Below are 22,628 nucleotides of genomic sequence, written 5' to 3' on the forward strand. Positions count from 1 at the left end.
ACAAAACTACGCCACGTGGATGGCTGTTTTTCTCGGGCTCGGTAAGGATAACATAAGGCTTCAAACCGGCGGGATGGGGAATGTCAGACCTAAACCCGACTCTAAAAGCAACGCCCACGTTTTAATAAGCAAACTCCCGGCTTAAGCAACGTAAACTCTGTTCGTGGAGTCTGGCAATTTCTCAGCCTTCCCCTTTGGCAGCTCCGCTCCTCCTGGTGTGAGGCAGCCTGAGAGGGGCCCGAGGAAATAAAGGGTTAAAAGTTGCCGACTCAGAGCCTGCGGAAACTGACTTTTTGGGGAAAGAATATCGGTTTATTTGACTACAAGGTAACAGTTATGGCTAAAAAGGGAAAGGCTCTTGTAGTATCTCCCCCTTCCTTTTTAAAAGGAGAAAACAAAAAATTTTCTTAAAGGTAGTTGAATTTTTCTGCAAGTGCTTTCTGTAGTACCGTCTGTTTCGCAGGAACTGAATAAAATTGTCTTTCAACTATTTGTATTTATTTATAAAATACCTTCTCGGTAAAACTGGAAGCTTACTATTGGGACACAGACGCTGCGAGCTCTGTCTCCGTCACTCAAACCTAGATGGATTTATGCGAGCTTGGTCAAAAATATCCAAGAAATTTAACAAGTCGTAATTGCGACATTTTACGCAAAACACAGAAGTGTCACACTACAAAGTGTGTTTTAACAACAACAACAACAAAAAGTCCTCCCAAAAACCTACCGCAACAAAAAACAAGCAAGCAAACAAAACACAAACAACAACAAAAACCAAACCAAAAAAAACCACCCTAACCCAGACCTGAGAACGCTACTTCTAACAAGTGAAACGAGGTGAGATTCTGCAACACTCGCACTGCCCTCGGTTACGGCTGCATTTCCTTCCCCTGTCTAAAGTACCTGTACCCCCGTGCCTTCCCCATCTCGACACACAAGCCTTTCCTCTCATTTGCCTACCAACTGCCCAAAACTATTTCACTTTACAGTACAGTGGGAGTCTCTCACACAGTCTCAGCACTCTCCGCTACTCTAAATCCGAAGGAGCATCTTTAGGGCTAGAATTCACCAGCAGATGGGAATGGGACTTACCAAAGCGCTCCTCTCGTAAGGGGCAGATTTTATCTGAAACGGCTGAAGTAACCGAAGCTTTAAGATTTGGTAAAGCATCTCATTTTTCCAAGGGAATGTTTAAAGGATACCAATAATCAAACAATTACATTATTTCTTTATTAACAATGGAAACATTACTTTCACAGGATTAACTGAATTTTTCATGGAGATATTTTTAGTAAATCCTTTTCAATTTGTCGTTTGACAAACGCGTTTTTAAAATACTAACGAGCCTAGAGAAATAATACCGGGGGGGGGGGGGGGGGAGGGTAGGAAATTGTTCGCTTTTTTAGGACTTGGTAATTTCTTACCATGCGTTTACCAAGAAAGATAGAACTCAGGCTGTTTATCTTCTCTGTTTAAACCTCTTGGTACCCACCCATACCTGCGGCTCCGTAGCAGAGGAGCGGATGCAAGTATTAACGTATAACAATACCTCTGTTGTACAAATCATTTTTCTTGCCCGTGCTTTATTCTGGCATTCCAAAAGTTATGTTTTGCTTTATTCCTAAAGAGCAGTTTAAAGAAGGAAGTCTAAAGCCATTACTGTGAATTCATTACGCTTAATTTAAACACAAAATTAGGAAAACTACAACTATTTATTATTACCCGAGTTCATTTAAAGTAAGTTACAAGTCCTATAGAAGGTAATTTGCTGGTAGGAGAACATCGTGAATTACAACTCATAAAACCTCATCCGTACTAATTTGGATGCTTAGGAAACAACTTTTATTCAGTATTCAGAAACAGATCTTTCCTTTAACTAAGGAACCCTAGAATGATCTAGGAGTTTAAATTGGCATATTCACCAAACGTAGTATTCGTTAAACATGTGGGAGGGAGAGGGAGGGAAGAAATACAGCAAAGATACCTATTTCTACAAACTGTCAGTCGAAGATTCAAAACTCCCACCGCAAGCGAGGTGGAGCCAGTGACAAAGAGCAAGCGGTGTCGTTTCAAATCTTGCCCGCACTATTTTAGTTCAGTACATCGGGAAATAGCGACATATGAACTTCTTTCATAACAGAACCTTACACTTAAAATGTGCAATATACATATTTGTAGTATGTAAGTTTGGTTTCATGTGGGTACATATGATACCGACCACGGCATCAAAATATCAAGATGCCGGATTTATCCACAAAATTTTAGGTAAAATGCTTCTGGAAAACAGAGAGGACCTTGAGGTAGAACACCTCGGTGGTTTAAAAGTCCGCAGCCGCACGACCAGACCTGGGGCGGGGCATTCGCTATCCCGAATATGTTGGGTACAGCTTAAAAAAAAGAATGAAAACACGGGGTACCTTGGGGCTCATTTTACCTAACCACACAGCTGCCTACTTTCTTCATTGACAACTGGCGCTGCTATTCATATGGAAGCTTGTGTCTTAAAATAATCTGTGTGCCTTTTTTTTTTTTTTTTTTTTTTTCTTTTTTTTTTTCCTTAGGTGGCTAACACCCAGAACGGAATATTTCTTACTTTCTCAGCCTCATTACGATTCACGGCGCGGAGGCCGGAGCTGGCGGCGGGGCGAAGCACGGCCCGCCCCGCCCCGCGGGCGCCGCGCGTTCGTCATCAGCGTGCGCCGGGGAGGCGGCGAGGCCGGCGGAGCTGCGGGAGCCGGCGGGAGCCTGCTCCGGGCCTTCGGGTGTGCTCTTCGCTGCTGGGCGGTGCTGGTGCGGCCGTGGTGGGCAGGGAAAGGCCGGTACCAGGCTCGTGGGCTTCGCTTCTGCCTGCTAGACCCGCGGGACGGTCGGGGAGGTCGGAATTTGGGCGGGATGGGGAGCCTGGGGCCCCTGGGCTGTGAAAAGGGCTGTCTGCCCTTCTCCTTCGTGGGCTCTGCGGGACGTGAAGTAGCGGACTGGCCTCTTTTACGGGTGCATAAAAGATGCTCGGAGAGGGAACCTCATTAATATGCAAAAATATCTGAAGCGAGGGGTGCCAAGAAGATGAAGCCAGGCTCTTCTTGGTGGTGCCAAGCACTAGGACAATAGGCAGAAACTGAGGTGCGGGAAGTCCCACCTGAATAGGAGGAAGAACTTTTTTGTGCGGGTGGCTGCGCACTGAACAGATTGTTCAGAGAGATTGCAGAGTCCCCCTTACTGGAGATACTCAAAAGCCATCTGGGTGCACTCCTGTGCCATGTGCTCTAGAATGATCCTGCTTAAGCAGGGAGGTTGGACCAGATGACCCGCTGTGGTCCCTTCCCCTCCAGCCTTTCCCATTCTGTGATTTGGTGAGGTGCTCTTGCACATGTTACCCCCACGTCTCTGCAATGGATTCTGGCTGCACCCCAGCATGTGCTGGTGCATGATGGGGCCTGTTGGCTGTCAGCTTGGTGGCACTTAAGGCTGCACGGTGTGTGAAGGCCAGCTAAACCTGTGGTACCTCCCTGCAAAACACAGAAGTGTAAAATTCACTGCTGTCCTTAGCAGCAGTATAATTTTGCTGCACAAGCAGCACTAAGCCAAGTTATTTAGCTACAGCTGTGATCCACCTTAGATCGGTTCTGTGTTTTAGAAAAATCTGCTGTGGTAATGGGTGGCTGCACATATCTTACTGCAACCTGCTGACACAAAAAAAACTCTAGCACATGTGAGTTAAGATGCCACTGTGATTATGGTGTAGCATACTTGAAAGCTGAAGAGTTTAATGGATTCTTTCCAGTTCTCCTAAATGGAGTGACATAGTGGGAACTTCAAAAGATGGTTTGTCAAGTGTTGATCAGACTCCTAAAGTAAGAAAAGACCCTGTCCTGTTTTCAGTATCATAGTTTTCCTGGCTGAATTTATGCTGAAACAAACTCTGAAGCTGAGGGAAATAATATTTCCTATACTATTAAGCAAAAGCATCTGAGAGCCATTCTCATAAGGGAGCATCAAGAAGGCTATTTACTGGCATAAGGGTTAGGAATTCTTGTCTTCTGTGTCAGACAGAACAGAAATACAGAAAACAGCAGCCTCAAAAAACTTAATAGGAAATATTCATGTTCTTGTCTAGACTTAAATTTGGTGGGGAAAAAAAGTGTTTATCTATGTACGGTAACCACCTTAAAATTCATGGTTGCAAGTACATTTACATGTTAGGATAGGATTACTTAAAGATTGGTAGAGTGTTTGTGGAGTATATGTAACTATTTAGTCTGATGCCATAAAGAAATACTTGTCTTTAAATAAGTCTGAACAATCAAAATCATTATGGGACATTAAGAGGTGTTTGGAGAATAGCATTGAGTTATTACTCTTGATTGGTAGGATTTGAAGGGTTGAATTTCATCACTATGGCCCCTCATTGTTTGGGGTTTGCTTTCTTTTGTTTTGCTTTTCAATTTCTGCTACTCTTCTACCCACAGTCTGTTCTCAGTATTTCTTATATCTTAGAACAACAAATAGTGTATCAGGTTAGCTAGTGTGCCAGAGGGGGAGGAAAGATGACAAGGCTTACCTTCTTTGTTAGCGCCATTGTTACAGGAGTGGCGTATAAGAAATTATTGAACAGCAAGGAAAATCTTAACATTGGCAGGAAGGAGGAAAAAAATATTGCTCATTGGTCTTTAATGTTTAAAGTACTGTTGAATGGAAAATATTGTGCTGTCCTCATCCTTAGAAGTTTTCTGTACCAGAGTGGTAAAGCTCTGTGGAAGCTGATGTTACTTTGCTTTTAAGAAGTTGAACTAAATTACTTTCTGAAGTCTCTTTCAACCTGAATTAACCCATGTCATGTGCATCAAATATAGATGGAATTTCTTTGTATTTACTTTTAAGGAAGAGATTTCATGTTCTCTTACCTTTAGCTTGAGATATTAAAATGATTGTGTATGCCTTGGAAACAAAAAACAAACCAAAAATCCCCAAACCCAAGCTAATGTGCATGTTGTGTATTTTTTGTTTTAGAACATGGATTCACAGAAGGACGTTCAGCCTCCAAAGCAACAGCCAATGATTTACATTTGTGGAGGTAAAGAAAAGACAGTGATTTTTTTATTACTTGTTACTGGAGATTTGGTGTTTTAATAATGAAGAGTGCTTAGTCATTACACTGAAGGGTACATAGCTACAAATAGTTGCAGTGTATATCCTGATGATGTTTAAACCTTTATGCATTGATGGTGACACATGTATGGGGTACATTCACAGTGTTGTGGAGGTAATTCCCTAGAGCTTGTGTTGCTGTGTGGAGCTCCTCGATTTCTGTATGTTTTTATTGACAGTGCTGGAAGGGCACTCAGCTTTCCCTGAAGTATAGTAGTCAGATTCTCTCTTACCTATAGATAAATCAACAACTTAAAAATTGGTGATTTTCAGGAATCCCTGGAATATTTTGTCTTTTAAGACAATAGACTTTGGGCTTTGGAAGGATGAACTGAAATTTTCATTAGTAGACTATCTAGTATCAAGTGTGAAATGTGTTCTATGCAGTAATATTTGGGTGATTTTTAGCAAGATTCTCTTTTATCTTAATGTAAGTGAAGCTTGCTTTTTATTTTCTCTTTTTCTTTTTTTCATGGTATCTTGTTAGCATTGATCTCTTGATACAGATTCATTACACTTGCTGTGTTTGTTTGCCACAAATAAGAATTTGATTATCACAACTTTTCAAAGTTATCTGTGCATTAACAGTCCTGTTTTCTTTGCCCTCACTTCCTTTTTCTTCCTCCATAACATCAGAATGTCATACGGAAAATGAAATAAAGGCAAGGGATCCTATCAGGTGCAGAGAATGTGGCTACAGAATCATGTACAAGAAAAGGACAAAAAGATGTATCCTTTCACAAGTGCCTTTGGAAAGCTGTGGATGGAGACAAGGGGAAACAGAATGTAAGGGAAACAGAATAGAAGATTCAAAAAATCATGTAGCAATTCTTCAGGGTCAAAAATCAATATGGTAGAGTAAACTACTGTAGCACAATCTCTGCAGTGTTATTTGGCATCTGCATTTCTTGCACTTTTTTTTTTTTCCATTTTCTATGCACGATATATTAAGTTACTATAGTCTGCTGGGTAACATACTGTGAATTGTTGGTATTATTCAGAGTCTTATTAAAGATGACTTTTGAAATACTTTATGTAGAAAGTTGTGATTAGATTTAGGCAGTCTCTTTTCCTCTCCTCCATCTTTTTTTCAACCACAACATATTTTTTTCTTTAACTGCATTATTCCAGTGGTAGTTTTTGATGCTCGATGATGTCCGCTGAAGATAGCAACTTCATGATACAACCTTTCTGACAACTTTGTTCTGTAAAACTGTTTGTGTGTAAATGCACGCTCTTATTTGTGTTTTAAGAGATTGAAATATTAAAGTTTACTGTAATACTAAATTTTGTCTATATTGTCTTCCATTAATAGATTTCTAAAGCTGTTGTTTAAATTGTAGTCAAAGTATGCAGTATTTTTTAAGTTCAGTGATAATTGTATTTGTTTTGAGTTATCTTTGTTCTCATTACTCTCATCTAAACTTTATTTGCTTTTTAACTTTGCTAAGTATCTTTTGGACTCCTGGGAACTGCATAAAATAACTGTGGTTTGAATAAATTCTACTGAAAATAAATAGAAGGCTATAGAAGGCTCGATTTCAACAGATCTGGATTGCAAAAAAGAAAATCTTTAAGGACATCACAGCTCCCAATTCTGGCACCCAGTTGTGGACATGTCAAAAGTACAGATGTCTGAAAGTGTGAAAAAATCATTTCTCCTGAAAGAAGAGGGAGAGGGAGGCAGGTTAAACATTAAGAAGCAATGTGGAAACAGAAATTTAAATGCTGTTTGACTTGCTTGTATTCAAGGAAAGAATTAGATCTGTGTTACAAAGATTTTTTTGGGTAGCACCCCAAAAAAGTGGGCTCTGGTTTTTCAGATGACTTTTCAGGAGTTTGTAATTAGTGGTGGGTTTGTGATGATGAGCCAAAACTTTTTGCATCTGTTTGTGTGTTATGTAATACCACTGAAGGGTACTACAGCATACTGCTGGACTGTGTGTGCCTGATCTCCATTTTGATGGTGCTAACGGTGCTGACATAACTTGATTAACTCATCACTGTAATAATATCTTTTTTAAGGTCTTTATGACTGTGTGCTGGCTTGTAAATGAACAGCAGTGGCTTGCTATAGGGGATAAAAAGAGCATTCTGAGATGCTGTTTTGGAGCTGTTTGGTTTAGATTTTCTTAGGTACCTGATCTATGCTATAAAGACTAGATTTTTTTTTTTCCTGGAAACCAGATACATTCGGTAGAAACGATAACTTTTTTTCTTACTACACAGCTGCTATCAGTTCACCAGGCTGGCCTGCACAGCGTGCACCTTGTGCCTGCATAGCAGAACGAAGGGCTGGCTGCTGACACGGCTGCTCAGAAGCGTGAGGAGGAGCGGGCAGCAGCAGCGCTGCCGAAGCTCGCCGGCAAACGAGGGCGGGCTTGGCCCCTCTGCGGGCACGCCGGGTGCCTCTGGCTGCCCGACAAAGGCGGCGATGGGCCCCCACTGCCCTCGGGAAGGGGCATGGACCTCCTTTGGAGAGCAGTGCCGGAGGAGTGCAGAACTCCTGACGGGCAACACTGCTGTGGGCGCCTGGGGACACCGGCGTCAGGAGAGGGACCGCTTGCTCTCCGCTGAGTGAAATACTACGCTGAAACACAAGAGCGATGCTAACCAGAGCTGCACCCCCCGGTGCTGTATCTCTGCCCGCCCTCGGCAGGTGCTCCCGCAGCCCTGATCGCCGCCCTGAGCCCAGCTGCGCCTGCGCGGCCTGGGCGAGGCCCGGGCGGCCCCCGGCTGCGGTGTGGGCAGGGCCGCATCCGTGTCCCGGAGACAGCGTGGCACCGGGCAGGTGGGTGCCGATGGGCGACGCCGGTGTCGCCGCTAGAGCCTGGCGGGGCTCTGCGGGAGGCTCGGCACGGTATCCCTGGGGCGGGCAGCGCCGTGTCCCCGGCGCCATGTTGTACATAGCAACAGTTGCTAGGCACGGGCCGGCTGCGCGGCTCTGGCTCCGGCAGGGCGTGAGGGGAGCCTGGGTGCCGGCCTGGAGGTAAAGCTCTGATCCGGGCCGGTGGATGGCTGGGGAAGCTGTACTGGAGGCGGGCTGTGCCGGAGCTGTGTCACCAGGAGTCCTGGTCACCGCGGTGCCCGAGAGCTCCGCTGGGCAGCTCCCTCCCGGCCCCGGGAATAAACGGGAAAAACCGCCGGTGGTGATGAGCTTTTAATTCTTCTATTCTTCTTTAATTATTTCCTACATTTGTCCCTCTTTCCGTGCGACTTCTTCCTTTTCTGGTACTGAAACCGTAAAGTCTTGGGGCAGAATTTCTATGCAACACCTAATTATGACCAGTTATTGTTTAAGTGATACTGTATTGTAAACATTTTCGTGTAACTACAAATTAATGTATGTAATTATGGAAGACATTACAACGTAATTATTTTATTTTGATTTATAACTACACATAGTTGTTTTCACATGCCAGCTAGTTGCCCTTATTGTATTTCTTCAAAATTAACTGATTGCTTCGTGCACCGTATAAAAGGGGGGGAAAAAAAGAATTGCTGCTCCATAGAGCTTGTGGTCAAAACAGAAAAAGATGCAGATGAGCAGATCAAAGGTACAGGGAGACAGAAATGTCTCATTTGAATCCCTCATTTCTTCAGTTACAGACTTACTGGAAAAGATTCAGATTAGTGCTGTAATATAATCAGGGACCCAGAAAATGCAGTCAATGAGGAAAGAAAACTGAATTTATTTTGTCTGCAGAGAAGCCAAAGATTTTCGTTCCTTTAGATACGCTGCATTGGTTCATGTCTTCACTCTGAAAAAAGGAGTGTCCTTCACTATCTTCTCCTTTGTGATTATCCCACTTGGTTAAAACAGGTATGTGTTAAATAAAACAGAGAATGTGGTAAGCAAAATTTGGCAATTTTTCTTTAAGAGGTCTTTCTCAATTGTTCTGACTTGCAGTAGAGTTGCATACTCTTAAAAAGCATATCTCATACTTCTGTCAGTAATCCTCTTGTCAGGGACAGTTCATGTGATCAGGCCTTCAAATCTGATATTTTTTCTTTTATAGGTCTGCTTGCATGAGAGAGTGGAGTGTGAGCAATTTTATTCCTTAAATTTACATTACTTCAAAATGTAACTAGAAGCTTACAGAATTGCTATTTTTTTTTTCTTTTAATATTTAGTTATGGGTGATGAGTCAGTGCCATATTTTCTGGGTGAAGGAACCACTAAAACATATCAAATACCTATTAGTCATCTGGACTACAAATTCATTGAAAAATGCACAGATGTTAAGCACCTGGAAAAGATTCTCAGGGTATTAAGGTAAATTTATTTTTTAACCTTCATTAATAATTATACTCCTGGTCTGTAAAATTGGAAGGAACCCTCTTCTATTTGTCTGAACCTGTGACTTTCTAATTTAAAATTAAATTATGAAGTTAAAGTGATCATGCTAAAGTGTCTCAATGATAACACTAGAAATCCAAGTCCTTTTTTAACCACCCAAAAGTTTGAGTAGCTCAATGCTAGGTTTTTTTTTAAATGCTGCCACTCTGTTTTGGTTCTCTCATGATCCATGTTGCATGACTAGCAATTTCAGATGCCACACCTGTTTAACTTTTGCTTTAAATGGCACAAGTTTCTTTTTTATGAGCACCGTGGTGATAACTTTTGAGCTGTGTATGTGGGCATTGGAAAATGGTTGAAAGTTAACTGGGATTTTCTGATAAAAATGTTATTAGATGTTAGTAAAATTGGGTTGTAACAGGAAAATAGTCGTCTGCAGTCACTGTATGGACTACACAGGGAGGGAAACATGGAAGATGTGGTGCAGTTCTTTTTTGTTAACATTTCTATCTTTACATTTTAAAGGTCTGGTGAGGAGGGGTGTTACCCTGAACTTACTTTGGTTTGTGAGAAGCGAATTGAGCGTTTGGATCCAAGGAACAGAGCTCTGAGGAAAGATAAGCCTGCAGCCACAGCTTCTGATTTCACAGCTGAAGAATGGCAAGCAATTAATAGTGAACTGATGGTACAGGATCTCATTTATAGTGGTCCATAATACAATCACTGTGATGTATCAATCTTCTTGTGCCTAAGTAGAATGTAATTATTTGATTAAAAGAGGAAATTATCAAAGGATTCTGTTTTAAAATTAATTTTTTCCTAATGTCACTGAACATTAACTGCCCATTTTAACTCTATGGTTGTTTTTTTTTGCAGATCACTTTTTATTCAAAAAAGCACTATTGTTCTTTGTCTTAATTGCTTTTCCCTGTTAAAAGCAGTGCTTTTTAAGGATAATGCCTTAAAAAGCACTGCTCTACTGCCTTAAGGTAAAAATATATTATTTATTTATTTTCAGAGCTGGCTGGCAGAAATGAATGAAGATGATAAGAAATCACAGCTCCTGAGAACAGACACACCAAATGAAAGACAAGATAACTTGCCTCCCATTCGTTGTTCTAGCAGCTGCCTTCCCACTAATCAGGTATCTCCAGTTTTTTGTGTTAATTATGCATTTTTCTAAAACTGGGAGATTTTATATGTATGAATTTCTAATCATTGTGCCTTTCTTACTAAATTTATTTTGTTAACCAGAAAATAAAAACCTTTAAGCTCCCTTGCAAGAGACCAATGCTTAAACAAAAGTGCTTTTTTAGTACTAGCATGTGTATTGCAATAATATTTTAATTCTGATCAAGAATTCACTGCCAAATCCGATCTCCTTAAACAGCCTTTTATGTTCTTGGATTCGTATTTCCAAGTACTGCTTAAGCATGTGAACTAGGCTCCTTCTGGGTGAAATTATGCTAGGAGATTTTCTCCAGCTGCCAGCAAGCTTTTGTTCATGGGGCCAGTCAGAAGCCAGTCCAAAACAAACACCCTGGAACTCATACACTGTGGATATTAGAGTCTCTGCAGCAACTGTTTTACTCTCTAGCCACTCCTGTACTGGGTAGTGCTGGAGTATATGTAGTCTTTGATTGTGTTGGTATTCCCAATGCAGTTGTACAGCATACTTCCTAATTTAGCCCTTAAGCAGACTTAACAAATCTTCATGACTACAGAAAAAATATTTACGTTTTTATCTCAGGTATTGGTTTCCTTATATTTTGGTGGGTTTTTCTTTTTTTCTTTTATTTATCTGCCTGAAATCAGTTTTTATTATGGCCAGCTTTTCTTGCTAATACTAAATACAGTGCTACTGAAGCATCTTGGCAGACAAGTAGGTGTGGATGGGATTTTTCTGAATTGTCAGATACTATCACTAATCAGTTTAGTCTGATTCTCAACATTTTCTTTGAAATTCTGGGACACTGCAATAGGAAATTCATTAAGCATTGTTCATTTTGGAGGTTTGTGAGTCAGAAACGTTACGAAGGAATCTTACGGGTCATGTGATCTTTCATATTAATTCCTATTTTTCTTGAATAATTATGTATTAGTAAATGCCTGATTTGTGTTCCTATGTTGTCAGAAACTACTTCTTATTGTCAGCTGGTTGGTAAATGTTGGACCAGGACATTTGGATAGCTAGGCAGTCTCTGTTATGTGGTATACAAAGAGGCTGGGGATTCCAGTGAATGTTTTAGAAGTGGTTAGTATTGAGACTAAGGTGTGCTTTTGTTTGATTTGGTTTGTGGTTTGGTTTTTCTTTTTAATTAATGTGTACTCTTTCATATTTTGCAATGTGTGTTCCTCTTGACTGTCCTGTTTTGCTGAGATGGATTGTACCACTATGGCTTCATGTCCTCTATAACTGCTAGAAGAGAAAATGGTTTAATACCATGTGAACTCAGTAAATCCAGTTTAGAATGTCAGCATAAAGTGATAGAAAGTGTCTTGAAATCTAGGATACATCATGTTACTAAAGAGGATGTGTTCTCCATTCAAAGACAAAATATTCACCTTTTTTTTCCCCTCTTCCTTTAAACCATGCAGCAGTCTTCAGATCAAATTCTGTTCTTCTGTTCTTCAGCTTTTGTTCTCCTACTAGGTTTTGGTGTTAGCATTCAGGAAACCTAGATATAGCTTTATGCTTTACCTGTGGTATGTGATTTCCATTCCTTTTGTCTAAGCAGATGGCCTCTGAAGGGATTGTAACCTGTCCCGGAAGAGAGAAGGAATGCCTGAAACATTTTATGCAGCAGTACAGTTATATCACTACTAGATTCCCACTGAATAAAAAGAAGCTGTTTATATAGCACACACTAAATTTTATACCTACAACATGAAATCTCAAAAAATTGAATAATGTAAATAATCTGCTTTTCTTTTTTTTTTCTTTATTTTTTTCTTATAAAGATATGTGTCATCTTACAGTTTTTAAACATGTTTGGCTAATCAAGTGGGACTATAATTATTTTTCAGACTGGCATCATATAATTTTGTAAGTGGGATCAAGTTTAGAATCATCCAAATTCATCCTTTCTGCTGGAAATGAATGCACAAAGCCTTCCATAATTTTATGTTATTACTTGGTTGGAGACTGTTCATCTGATCTGATGCATAAGAAGTTCAGCATTTTCAATGAATCCAGTTCTGGAAATCATTGACCCTAAACCAGTAGATTGTACTAATGGGTACAAATTTGGTAAATGAAGTCATCTTGTTTTGTCTGTAATCAGATCTACTTGCTGATACTAGATGTCGGTGTAATTTCAATTCACTATTGATAGTTTGTAACCTGTATAGTGTTTTCTTTTTATTGGTGTGAATCCATGGGAGGGTTTCCAAAAATGGGCTGAAAAAGAGGAAATTTTTTGCAATATTTCCTTCTATAATACAATGTGGAGTTTCTGTCTTACACCACTCTTTTCCTATCATGCTGCCCAGAACTGTCTTAACTGTCCACACTGCATAATTATTATTTTTGCTGCCTTATTTTGTCCAGGAGAGAAGTAAAGCATATGTTTAAAGATATTAATATTCAAAAGACCGTATTGATGGGATTTCAGCTTAGGGTTCTTTGCCAAACATGGTTTTCTAATACTGTTCCAGAAAGATTTGCATCCTCAGATACCTCCACATGCCACAGCCCAGGGCATGCAAAATGCATACAAGTTTTATGCTATAAAAATCCACCATGATAGGATCTAATAGCCTTCATGTTGTTTTGGATATTCTGCATTAAAAACTAACACTGGTTAGCTGCCATGGAATAGTAATGTTTTAGGACAGCACACAGGGCCCACAGGAGAACCAAGGCCAATTTGTGTCACCTGTACTGAAGCCAATTTCATCTTTGGTTCAGAAAATGTTCAGTGAACTTCAAACCCAGTGGGATTCATGCATTATGAATTATGGCAGGAAACATGAAAAGCACAGAGATTTCTTTTTTTTGAGTTCCATGGCATGCAAGTGTACATTTTTTATCAATGCCTCTTGGATGAGATCCTCTGAAATATTACTGATTGAGAAATTCCTGACTCTGTTGGAACCACGACTTTACTTTAAATGTTATATTAATATAATAAGTAACCACAATTACTTTAAATATATGAGACTTAGAATTTTTTTAATCGTGGGGTTTTGAGTCAATGTTTCTTCCTCATTCCTTAAATGTACATGCTGTAGTTCTCTCCCTAAGCTGGAGTTGCATTAGTGCAAGTACCTTATGAGAGTCTCTTCTGAGAGTTGCAGTATTTTTGCTCATTTAAATTAATGACTTTGGTTGAAAAAAAAAAAACTTGATATTCATTAAATTAGTAATATACACCAGGTTGGATATATAAGGATAACTAATGTTTCAGGAAGGTGTATTTAGGAGTTCCCTCCTCTAAACATGTGTTGATCGCTGAACATATTTGTCATTTTGTCTCGCTTCCTGAAATACATAACATTAAGAGTAATTCTGGAGTTATATATTACAAAAATGTGTGTAACCTAATATTATAGATGGTCAGAAGTGTTTATAGGAAGGGTCACATTTGCATTATGTAAATTGAGGTGTTTACATTCAGCTGCAGAAGTATGTCCTTGTTACAGTGTCACCACTGGTAAAGCGAGTTTAGGAAGCTTCTCGTCATTTCTTTGGTCCAGTTTATCACATGCTGAATTGAACTGGTGCAGATATTTGGAGATTGTACTGTGATCTCTATCAGATTGTTTGTTTAAACACAGAAAATTGTAAATATGCAATTCTACAAAGAATTTCTGGTCTAGCTCAGTGAATGCTGGATTGCAAGGTAAGAGGAGGACTGAATGGCCAGGATAGGTAGATGGGAATATTTTGAACTGGCTGTTCCACTGTGAAATACCTGTTTGGAACCACACCTTGCTATTAAGTATTTTTAAGTCAACAAGCAGGGAGGGGCATAGAAGAAGTATAGTCTCATGACGGAGGTAGAAGAGATGCCAAAGGTGACAGCTAGGGAAATAGAGTCCATTAGTGTAGGAGATGGACTCTAGAGATGGGTTGAGATACAAGGCAGTTAAATCTGATTGTCAGAACTGATTGTTGCAGGAAGGTCATCAAGATAAATTTTAGGTAAGGCAAGCTTCAGTGATGGAGCTTGTCTAAAATCTAAAAGGAATGTAAATAATCTTGGAATTAGCTTCAGTGAAGTGATAAATGGTGAAAAGCAGTCCAGAAACTACTTTGAAGTAATTTATTTCCAAATATGTTGTGAGTGTTCCAGGGACTACCAAAATCTGTGCCTGTAATTCTCTTGGGAAAGGGAAGCCTAAAACCAGGTTCCTGATTGACTCTCCATGTCAAACACCACATCACAAGGCTGAGTCTTCCGAAGACTGGGTTGTTCCTTGCTGTGTTGAAAGGGTGGCTGGGAAGATGGCATCACAAGATACTAATTAGAAAGTTTCACTCAGTGCCTCTGTGATGTGACAGGACAGTGGACAAGAAGTGTGAGACTCAGGAGCCCCTCAGATTGTAATGATATGTGAAATGCATCAAGATTTTCTTTAAACTAAGATGAAATACATTTTCAAGACTGAGCTAAGATTAGTCACAAGTAGTGTTGGTTACTAGGAAAATATGTACTGCAGAAACAAAACCAAAAAAACCACAGTGAATTCCACTGCAACAAATTGTTTTACAAGATGGCTGTTTGTTTCTCTTTTAGAACAAAAAATTGCAAAACAAACAAAGAAGCAAGAAAAACATACCACGGGATTACAGTGAATGGGACAAGTATGTTTAATCCCTTTTATTTCAGTTTTTAATAAATCTTAATTTACTTGTTTAACTAGGGAACACAGTGTATTTTGCAGAGACATAGTATTAAGGTCAGCATTTTAGGGAACTGTAACACTGGTGAAACTTTGATTTTTCTTAACAAATATTCTGTTAAAATGCAAATGACACATTGTGTTGCTAACAGCTGAGAACAAGTTAGTCTACACTTTTGTACAAGCTGTTTGAAATCTAGTAAACCAGCAGAAATATAAATAAAAATTGATTACTTAATTGATGAGATTTTTGAAAACAGCTCTAGGGGTATTTAACATGGATTTACAAACATGGACTTATCTATATCTAAAGCCACAGTTCTGCACTGGAAACAAAACTGATGAATACTTAGTCCGGCACTGAACCCCACTAACCTCAAAGAATGAGCTTCAGGCAGGTGCATCAGTTTACTCAGATGCAATTACACTTAATAGAGGTTTAGAGAGTAACTATTTTAGAATGGATGGAGCTCTAATACAAAGACATTCTGCATTATGTAATGGTGGCACATCAGCCTCCCAAGTTACATGGCAGGTTCATGCCCAAATTGTTGAACACTGAAAGCAAAAAGCACATTCTTGTGTTGTACATCGTAGAAGCTTTTCTGTAGTTCCTGAAATCTGGAATATAACGCTCTAGAATCAGAGTGAGGAGGCACAAATTTCCAGTGCAGTAGACTGGGATATTGTGGGGTTTGAGTAATGAAACTATACCCCAAAAGCCCTTACAAAAACCCTGTTCTGCATAAGTTTTGCATATCAGTTATTTTCATGCATGTCTCTTTCAGAAATTGGTGCCTTCCTGCTCAAATGTGGACAAAGAAATGAGGTTATAAAAATAATTTCTCCAACAATTTATTGTTTCTTTCATTTATTCTTTACTCTTGGTACTGTATCTTTCCAAAGTAATCATACAGATTTTCTTTACCCATTTATGTACACAATCTTTAAGTGCTTAAGCATGCTGATAATAGTACAGGTTTTCAATTTTCCCATAGAGTGTATTTATTTTGGATTATGAGTACACCGAAACAGAGCTGTCGGAAAGATGTTTTCCAATTTAAAGCATAACATGGTTTTAAAATGCTTTGAGGAAAATTTCAAAGGTTTCAAATAATTGCTTAGGCAATTTCTAAACAAATTGTTTCACTTCTTATCTTAAAAACATTTATTTTAAATGTGGTTAATTTATAATAAATAGGTAAAAGTAAGCTAGCAAAAGATCAGATTCAGAATGGAGAACAATTAGTGTTATGTGAAAAGGTTTTGAGTTGGAGAAATTTTCAAAATAGTATCTCAATTTCAGAAAGAAATTATTCATACTGTCAAGATTATTGTGAAAAAGCTATTTTTCTTTAAACCCTACACAAAAGCAGTAAGAACAATGTTTCTGTATAGTGTAGGAATTGATTATTACTAATTTTTCTTACAATATTACAGCAGCAGTATTTCTTTGATATACATTCCTAAACAATGTTTTCAAAAGCTGCTTTAGAGTAGCTTTTGAAATGTCTGAGACTCAAGTTTACAGCATAAGTTGCTTTGAAGCTGTTTCTTAGTTATTTTGGCAAAGGTTAATGGGGATGTTTGATAGGGTTGGGATGGAGCCTGATGATACTGTTTCTTAAATTTTACCTGTCTTTTTTGGAGAATATGGTCAGGAGGTGAGGCAGAGGTTTTTCTAGGTCACCAATAATTGAATGCATCCTGTATCTCTTTTCCTTTGGTTTATAATGAAAATACAATATGCCTTTCTATCAGCTGGGGAGTCTTGCTATGCAGCATTATTGAATTGGTCATTTTATTAATTAAAGGTTCGATGTGGAAAAGGAATGTTCTAAAATTGATGAAGACTGTGAAGAAAGTAACTCAAAAGCAAGATTCTTCAGTAGGCCAAGTCTACCCATAATTGAAAAAAAAATTGACACAACTGGTAATGTCTTAGAAACATAATTTTTCTTAAGTTGTAATACTGTGTTGTAGAGTATGAATACTACTTAAGGAAGTATATCATAAAGTGCCTTTATTTTTCAGCACCTAGAGATGCTAAAAGTTGTTAGATCATCAAATGAGCTTGAAGTCATGTTAAAAAAAACTCTAGTCTTGCTTAATAAACAGTAAGAATGTTTATGTATAGTTGAGGGCACAAGGTAAAGAAGTAAAGCATACATCTGGTATTATAAATGAATGGTAGAAGATAGCCAACTGCTTTTTTCTTGCATGCTGAATTGTATGCCTCTCAGAAGAATTTAGTGTTTTATTACAGAAAATAAAATACAAATTTGTCTTTTAGCAAGCCATGTGCTTTTAAAAAAATGCAGACTATGAGATTCAGAGTATTTTATCTGTTTTGGTTACATCTGTGCGAGTTGCTAGTTGGTGTTATTATGCAGAAGTATTTTTTGCTAGGAATGACAAAGAGAGAGAAAATTTTTATTGCTACTCGTGAAAAAGAAAAGGGCAACGAAGCCTTTGCCACTGGCGATTATGTGGAAGCAGTGACATATTACACTCGGTGAGTAAATACTATTGTGTTCTGTTATTTTAATAACTCTTACTTGTGAATGTTTGTTTTAGACCAATGTAATTGAAACAACTTCCTATTGAAGCAACTAGTGACTGTTAGATTATTTTCTAAAGGGCAGAAAGATTTGACACAAGAATATTTAAAGAACTGATCCATCCTCATACTAATTTTCATTTATCAGAAGAGAAGGGGCTAGAAAGTAATGGAATGCAATCTGCAGGTGTCACAAATTTCCTCAGATTTTTTTTTAAACCATTGAAAGTCAAGGGCATGTTTACAAAAATAAAAGGATAATCAGAGTGCTGAGAAACTAAATAATTACAAATTACAAATGTAATTTAACTCTGTGATTTGAAATGGTAAGGACTTAAAAAAACCCCAGAAATCAGAAAGTGTCAAAGCTGTTGTTTAGAAATTTAGAGTACATGGGAATCTTGGGGTATTAATTACCAGTGTAAACAGAGGATAATGATATGACACTACTGGGAATGAAACGTGAAGATAATTAATGAGCTATGGTGGGATAACCTTGAAAAAAGTATGCACATATTAATACATTTGTGGTCAGTGCAGATAAGTATGGAGAAAATAATGAATAGAAATAGTGTGGAACAGCAATGAAATAAAAAACAGATTGATGCTTAGGAAGTTTCATTCATAATGTCACTGAAGGAGTTAGGATTTTGTAGAACAGCTTATGAAAATTTATCTGGAGGTTGCTGATATAGATAGATATGTATATATGTATGTGTGTGTGCACACTTGTAATGATATTCATAGAGCACAAGCTGCTTAATTGAGGCATTTGATGTGTGATGGGTTTGGTTTTTTTTGTTGTTCTTGAATTGCAGCCTAAAGATCTTTCTTGTTTTGTTTGGGTTTTTTACACAAACATAAAAAGTCTATAGCTGTATTTCATGTACAATAAATAAAATACAAGTACATAATATAAAAATAAGTAAAAATATCTGCTTTTGGTACATAAATAAGGTACTAATAACTAAGGATAGGCAGAATCCTTTCTAATGGAGAGTTTTTCCAATTTTGACCCCCGTGGGGCATTATATGCCTTCTGAAATGTATGATAGTGACACCAGGCTGTTCTAACTGGTCACTTTTCTAACCCTATCTGCAATCTATTTTCTTAGAGTTATAAATATTTAAGTAAAATATTTTGGAGTGAATTGTTAATAACCTGAAGGGGTCATCTGTGGCTAGAATGGAAAATGTAGAGTTTGACCTCTTCTTCTTACCCATTGGCTTTCTTGACTGGCTTGTCAGTCTCTTGCCTGTTCCTCTTGTGTGAAGACAAACCTTCACACATTGAATCGCTGCTTAGACTAGAATGCATCTCCTCTTCTTTCTCACCCTCCCACCCTTTCTAAAGAGCATGCACAGATTATCCCATGGGGATCTTAGCTGCATAAAGCTTTTATTCTTTTTTTTTTGTTTCCCACATGTTGTGCATTTGTGGACAAGTATTTGAGATTGTTCTTCAACCTTTTTTTTTTCCCAAGGAAACTGTGTCTATTGCAGTGTGCTGTCCCCCCTTGGCACTTCCATTGCTATTCTTTCCAGAGACCACAGTTTAGGGTCTTCCTTGCAACATTAACAAGGTTGTTGGCAAAGATTCCCTTACACCATTTTGTTATGTGTATCCTAGCTGTCCTTGTTCCTCAGAGATGATCCTGTTGTTACAGACACTAAAACACTAACTACAATACCAGCCCTGCAGCCAGCCATGTACCTGACAATTCATCCACTGCTACCTGAGTCTTTCCATCTTACAAGCAAGATCAAGGAGAATCCCATGTGTTCTTCCCCACCACCATGCTTTTCATCATAATCCCCAGAGCTGTGCAGTTACTCTTCATCTCTCATAGGTCCCATCTGGCAGTTTTTTTGGAGTCTACATGGATGGTAGGAGGAGGTAGTAGTCTAAGTGACAGATGACCCACAGCATCTCCTCTGCAATATCACAGGTCTAAGTCCTGGCAAGCAAGAGGCCTCTGAAGACAGTAAATCTAGTTGGTGGATGGTTGCCTGTGGTCTCACAGGAGGGAGTTTCTAACCACTTCTGTGGTTAGAATACCAGTATTAATATTGCTATATCTTCCAGTAGTGAAGTGTTTCTAGATTCAGGTTTTCTAACTCTGACTGTAACATGATCAATGTATCCTTTCTTTTAGAAGTATATCAGTAATACCGACTGCAGCTGTGTATAATAACAAAGCTCAAGCAGAAATCAAACTTCAGGACTGGGACAATGCTTTGCAGGATTGTGAGAAGGTACTAGATATGGAACCTGGCAACATAAAAGGTAAAGTAGAAAATAAAATTTCAATGTATTATTTTACCTCTAGCAAATAAAATGGTACATGTTGTTAGTTAACTTAACTGAGCTGTAGGTCAGGTCTAAATACAAATAAGGGAACAGCATAGCTCCCCAAAGCAGTTTTAATGGTTCTTTGGGGGTTACTGAAGTTTTATGCAGTTCATCCTATTGATATGTAAAGGGAATTCTTACATCACAATGTTTTCCATATGATAACTACATGTTTTCCTTATGATAACTATAAGCCCTCTTGTATTCATGCAGTGTTTCCATAATACCCACACTAAATTATAAATTAATTTAAAAGTGACATGAAAACAAGAAAAGTTATTGGTTTATTCCTTTTGGAAGTCAAGGACTTGAATGTAGCTAACTGTATTTGTATGGGTGGAGGTGGAAATTTTGAAAATTATGAAAAGGTGCTTCACAATTCATGATTGCTGCCTCAAAAGACGTCATGTGAAATTGCATCATTAAAAATCATCAAGAAAACAGTTGTTACTAATATAGAAGTGCAGAATTTTAAAAACTGCATGACTGCACTATGTCTAGAAAAAACAGTGTTTTTATTCACTTTATACTTTAAATACATAAACAATACACTTTGTTCTTTTGTAGCTTTGATGCGTCGTGCCACTGTGCACAATCATCTGCAGAATTACCAGACAGCTATAGAGGATCTGAATAAAGTGTTGTCTGTTGAACCAGAAAACTCTATGGCTAAGGTAAAGATCAGTGAGTTGAATATGGATAAAAAGAGGTTGTATGAAGTTGTAGCATAAAGTTAGTGCAGTTCATGTTGTTTGATGTAACTAAAAGTTTTGAGGACACAATCTGCTGTGCCATTGATCAGCTTCCCAGGATCACATGTGGTGGAAATCAGGTACTTGAATGTGGCCAGATCTTCTCTTCATGACTTGATTGTGAGGAAAAGCCTTCTCTATTAGAGTAATTTAGGTGCCTAAAACATTTTCTGCTGAACATGCTTGAAGTATTAGTGTCTTGCTGATCAAAGCTATTTGGAAATTTCTCTTGAAAAGATCCATTGAGATAGGTGCATTTAAGTTTGAGTACATAATGAGAAGAAAAATTCAACAGATGCCAAGCTTTTGTTGTTACAGTGGTAAAGTTTACCCAAAAGGAGAAGAGCTGGATTCTGTTCTTGCTTCAGAGTGATGTTATAAATCATCATTTTTCATCTCCAGGGTAGAATGGAAAACCTTTCATACCTTCCAATAAATCTGGACTCTTCATAACTGATTTTGGATCAAAGAAAGCTAGATGCTTTATTTGAAAATTAAAGTCAGGATGTGGTCCTTGCACTACTATTACTCTGGCTGTTTAGGACAGGATTGGTTTGTGTCCTTTCATTGGTTAGAACAATCCATGCATTTGGACTCTATGTGTCCTGAGAACCTTCAGTACTGGGCAGTTTTGATAGTAAACTGTTCATTGTATGTTAATTATGAGTCCATCATACTACTACCTTCCCAATGTTTTTACATATGACTTCTGGATGCTGTGCAATTGTCCCAATTTCTGACTTCTGTCCAGCTCTTGTTGGTGGCATCTCATAAGCTGCTAGCAGCTTGTTCATTGCTGCTTCTTTCCATGGAGTTATTTATTACTATTGTTTGAACCAGAGAAAGAGGTGCAAGCCTCTTGTGTCAAACTGACCACATACAGCATTTATGCTTTTTAGGGTGCTCCTGGAGCTGAGTTCCTGAGTTTCACATCAACCAGAGAATTACATGTCTCTAGATCTGAGTTCTGAAAGAGATTTTGGTTATTTTCTGTTTACAAGACTGAATATCTAAATAGCTTGTGAGTCTGTGATGACAAATTGTACAACAGTCTATGTGAAAAGATGTATCAAATAGGCTGTGCTGAGACTTCTTGTAATACCAGACAGAGATAGTCACTCATTCTGATTACACTCTTCCATGACTTGCTTTGCTGAGCAGTGCTTTTGTAGCTGAAAGCAGATATCTGTACTTTGTCCTTATTCATGCCAGCTATTATGCCTTGGCTGGCATATCTAGAAATGACAAGTGCTTGGCAGGGCATTTTTTTCAAGTTTCTCATTGCTTGGCAAATCCTCAAAACTCTCTTGAGCTAAATATGAATGTATGGAACTTATGCAGAGTGCATGTTTATATTCAGAATCACTAATAGAAAAGTGAATTGGTTGTCAGTAACTGGAACTCTTCAGGGTAGTTTGTCCATGTGAATCTGTCCTTGATCCCGTTCTTATCTTTTTCTTGAGACAGGAAGTACTGAGATGGCACTTTCTTGCACAGCATTGAATTACATTCAGAATATCACATAATGCTGGGTGTGTCTTACTCTGCTCTGACAGTGTAAAGGGATTTAGTAGTTTATGGGTTACAGTGATAGTGCTGGGCTAACAGTTGGCCTAGATCTTAAAGGTCTCTTCCAACCTTGATGATTCCAAGGGCAGTTAAAGAGGATTT

General features: G+C 38.6%; 2 protein-coding genes across 9 annotated transcripts in view; both read left to right on the forward strand.

Moving 5' to 3' along the window:
- Nucleotides 1-2,674: 2,674 nt before the first annotated feature.
- POLR2K (RNA polymerase II, I and III subunit K) lies at nucleotides 2,675-6,432 on the forward strand. 7 transcript variants are annotated; one of them, XM_059864637.1, is made up of 4 exons: nucleotides 2,675-2,762; nucleotides 5,008-5,071; nucleotides 5,782-5,874; nucleotides 6,277-6,432. In XM_059864637.1, the coding sequence occupies exons 2-4, from the start codon at nucleotides 5,011-5,013 to the stop codon at nucleotides 6,297-6,299; spliced, it is 177 nt and encodes a 58-aa protein (XP_059720620.1). In that variant the 5' UTR covers nucleotides 2,675-2,762; nucleotides 5,008-5,010; the 3' UTR covers nucleotides 6,300-6,432. The 7 variants fall into 7 exon arrangements, with proteins under 7 accessions (XP_059720620.1, XP_059720659.1, XP_059720629.1 ...); XM_059864676.1 differs by having other exon boundaries at nucleotides 2,682-2,826; XM_059864646.1 differs by having other exon boundaries at nucleotides 2,688-2,819.
- Nucleotides 6,433-7,863: 1,431 nt separating this feature from the next.
- The window catches only part of SPAG1 (sperm associated antigen 1), a 37,474-nt gene continuing 22,709 nt past the window's right edge, over nucleotides 7,864-22,628 (forward strand). The window contains exons 1-9 of one of the 2 annotated variants that reach the window (XM_059864697.1): nucleotides 7,864-7,936; nucleotides 9,280-9,421; nucleotides 9,971-10,130; nucleotides 10,464-10,589; nucleotides 15,187-15,254; nucleotides 17,107-17,225; nucleotides 17,702-17,807; nucleotides 20,009-20,139; nucleotides 20,773-20,879. In XM_059864697.1, the coding sequence (XP_059720680.1) occupies nucleotides 9,282-9,421; nucleotides 9,971-10,130; nucleotides 10,464-10,589; nucleotides 15,187-15,254; nucleotides 17,107-17,225; nucleotides 17,702-17,807; nucleotides 20,009-20,139; nucleotides 20,773-20,879 (957 nt within the window). In that variant the 5' untranslated portion in view covers nucleotides 7,864-7,936; nucleotides 9,280-9,281. Of the gene's footprint in view, nucleotides 7,937-8,845; nucleotides 8,969-9,279; nucleotides 9,422-9,970; nucleotides 10,131-10,463; nucleotides 10,590-15,186; nucleotides 15,255-17,106; nucleotides 17,226-17,701; nucleotides 17,808-20,008; nucleotides 20,140-20,772; nucleotides 20,880-22,628 lie in introns of those variants that run through there. The other variant, XM_059864687.1, reaches the window with a different exon arrangement.

This window comes from Haemorhous mexicanus, chromosome 1 (assembly GCF_027477595.1).
Source record: "Haemorhous mexicanus isolate bHaeMex1 chromosome 1, bHaeMex1.pri, whole genome shotgun sequence".
In the NCBI taxonomy this organism is placed as follows: Eukaryota; Metazoa; Chordata; class Aves; order Passeriformes; family Fringillidae; genus Haemorhous; species Haemorhous mexicanus.

Bases quoted from the DNA above. Each gene is read 5' to 3' on its own strand.
- POLR2K (XM_059864637.1), top strand. From the start codon at position 5,011: ATGGATTCACAGAAGGACGTTCAGCCTCCAAAGCAACAGCCAATGATT. The intron at 5,072-5,781 runs GTAAAGAAAAGA...CCATAACATCAG, and splicing joins AATGATTTACATTTGTGGAG to AATGTCATACGGAAAATGAA. The intron at 5,875-6,276 runs GTATCCTTTCAC...GCATTATTCCAG, and splicing joins CAAGAAAAGGACAAAAAGAT to TGGTAGTTTTTGATGCTCGA.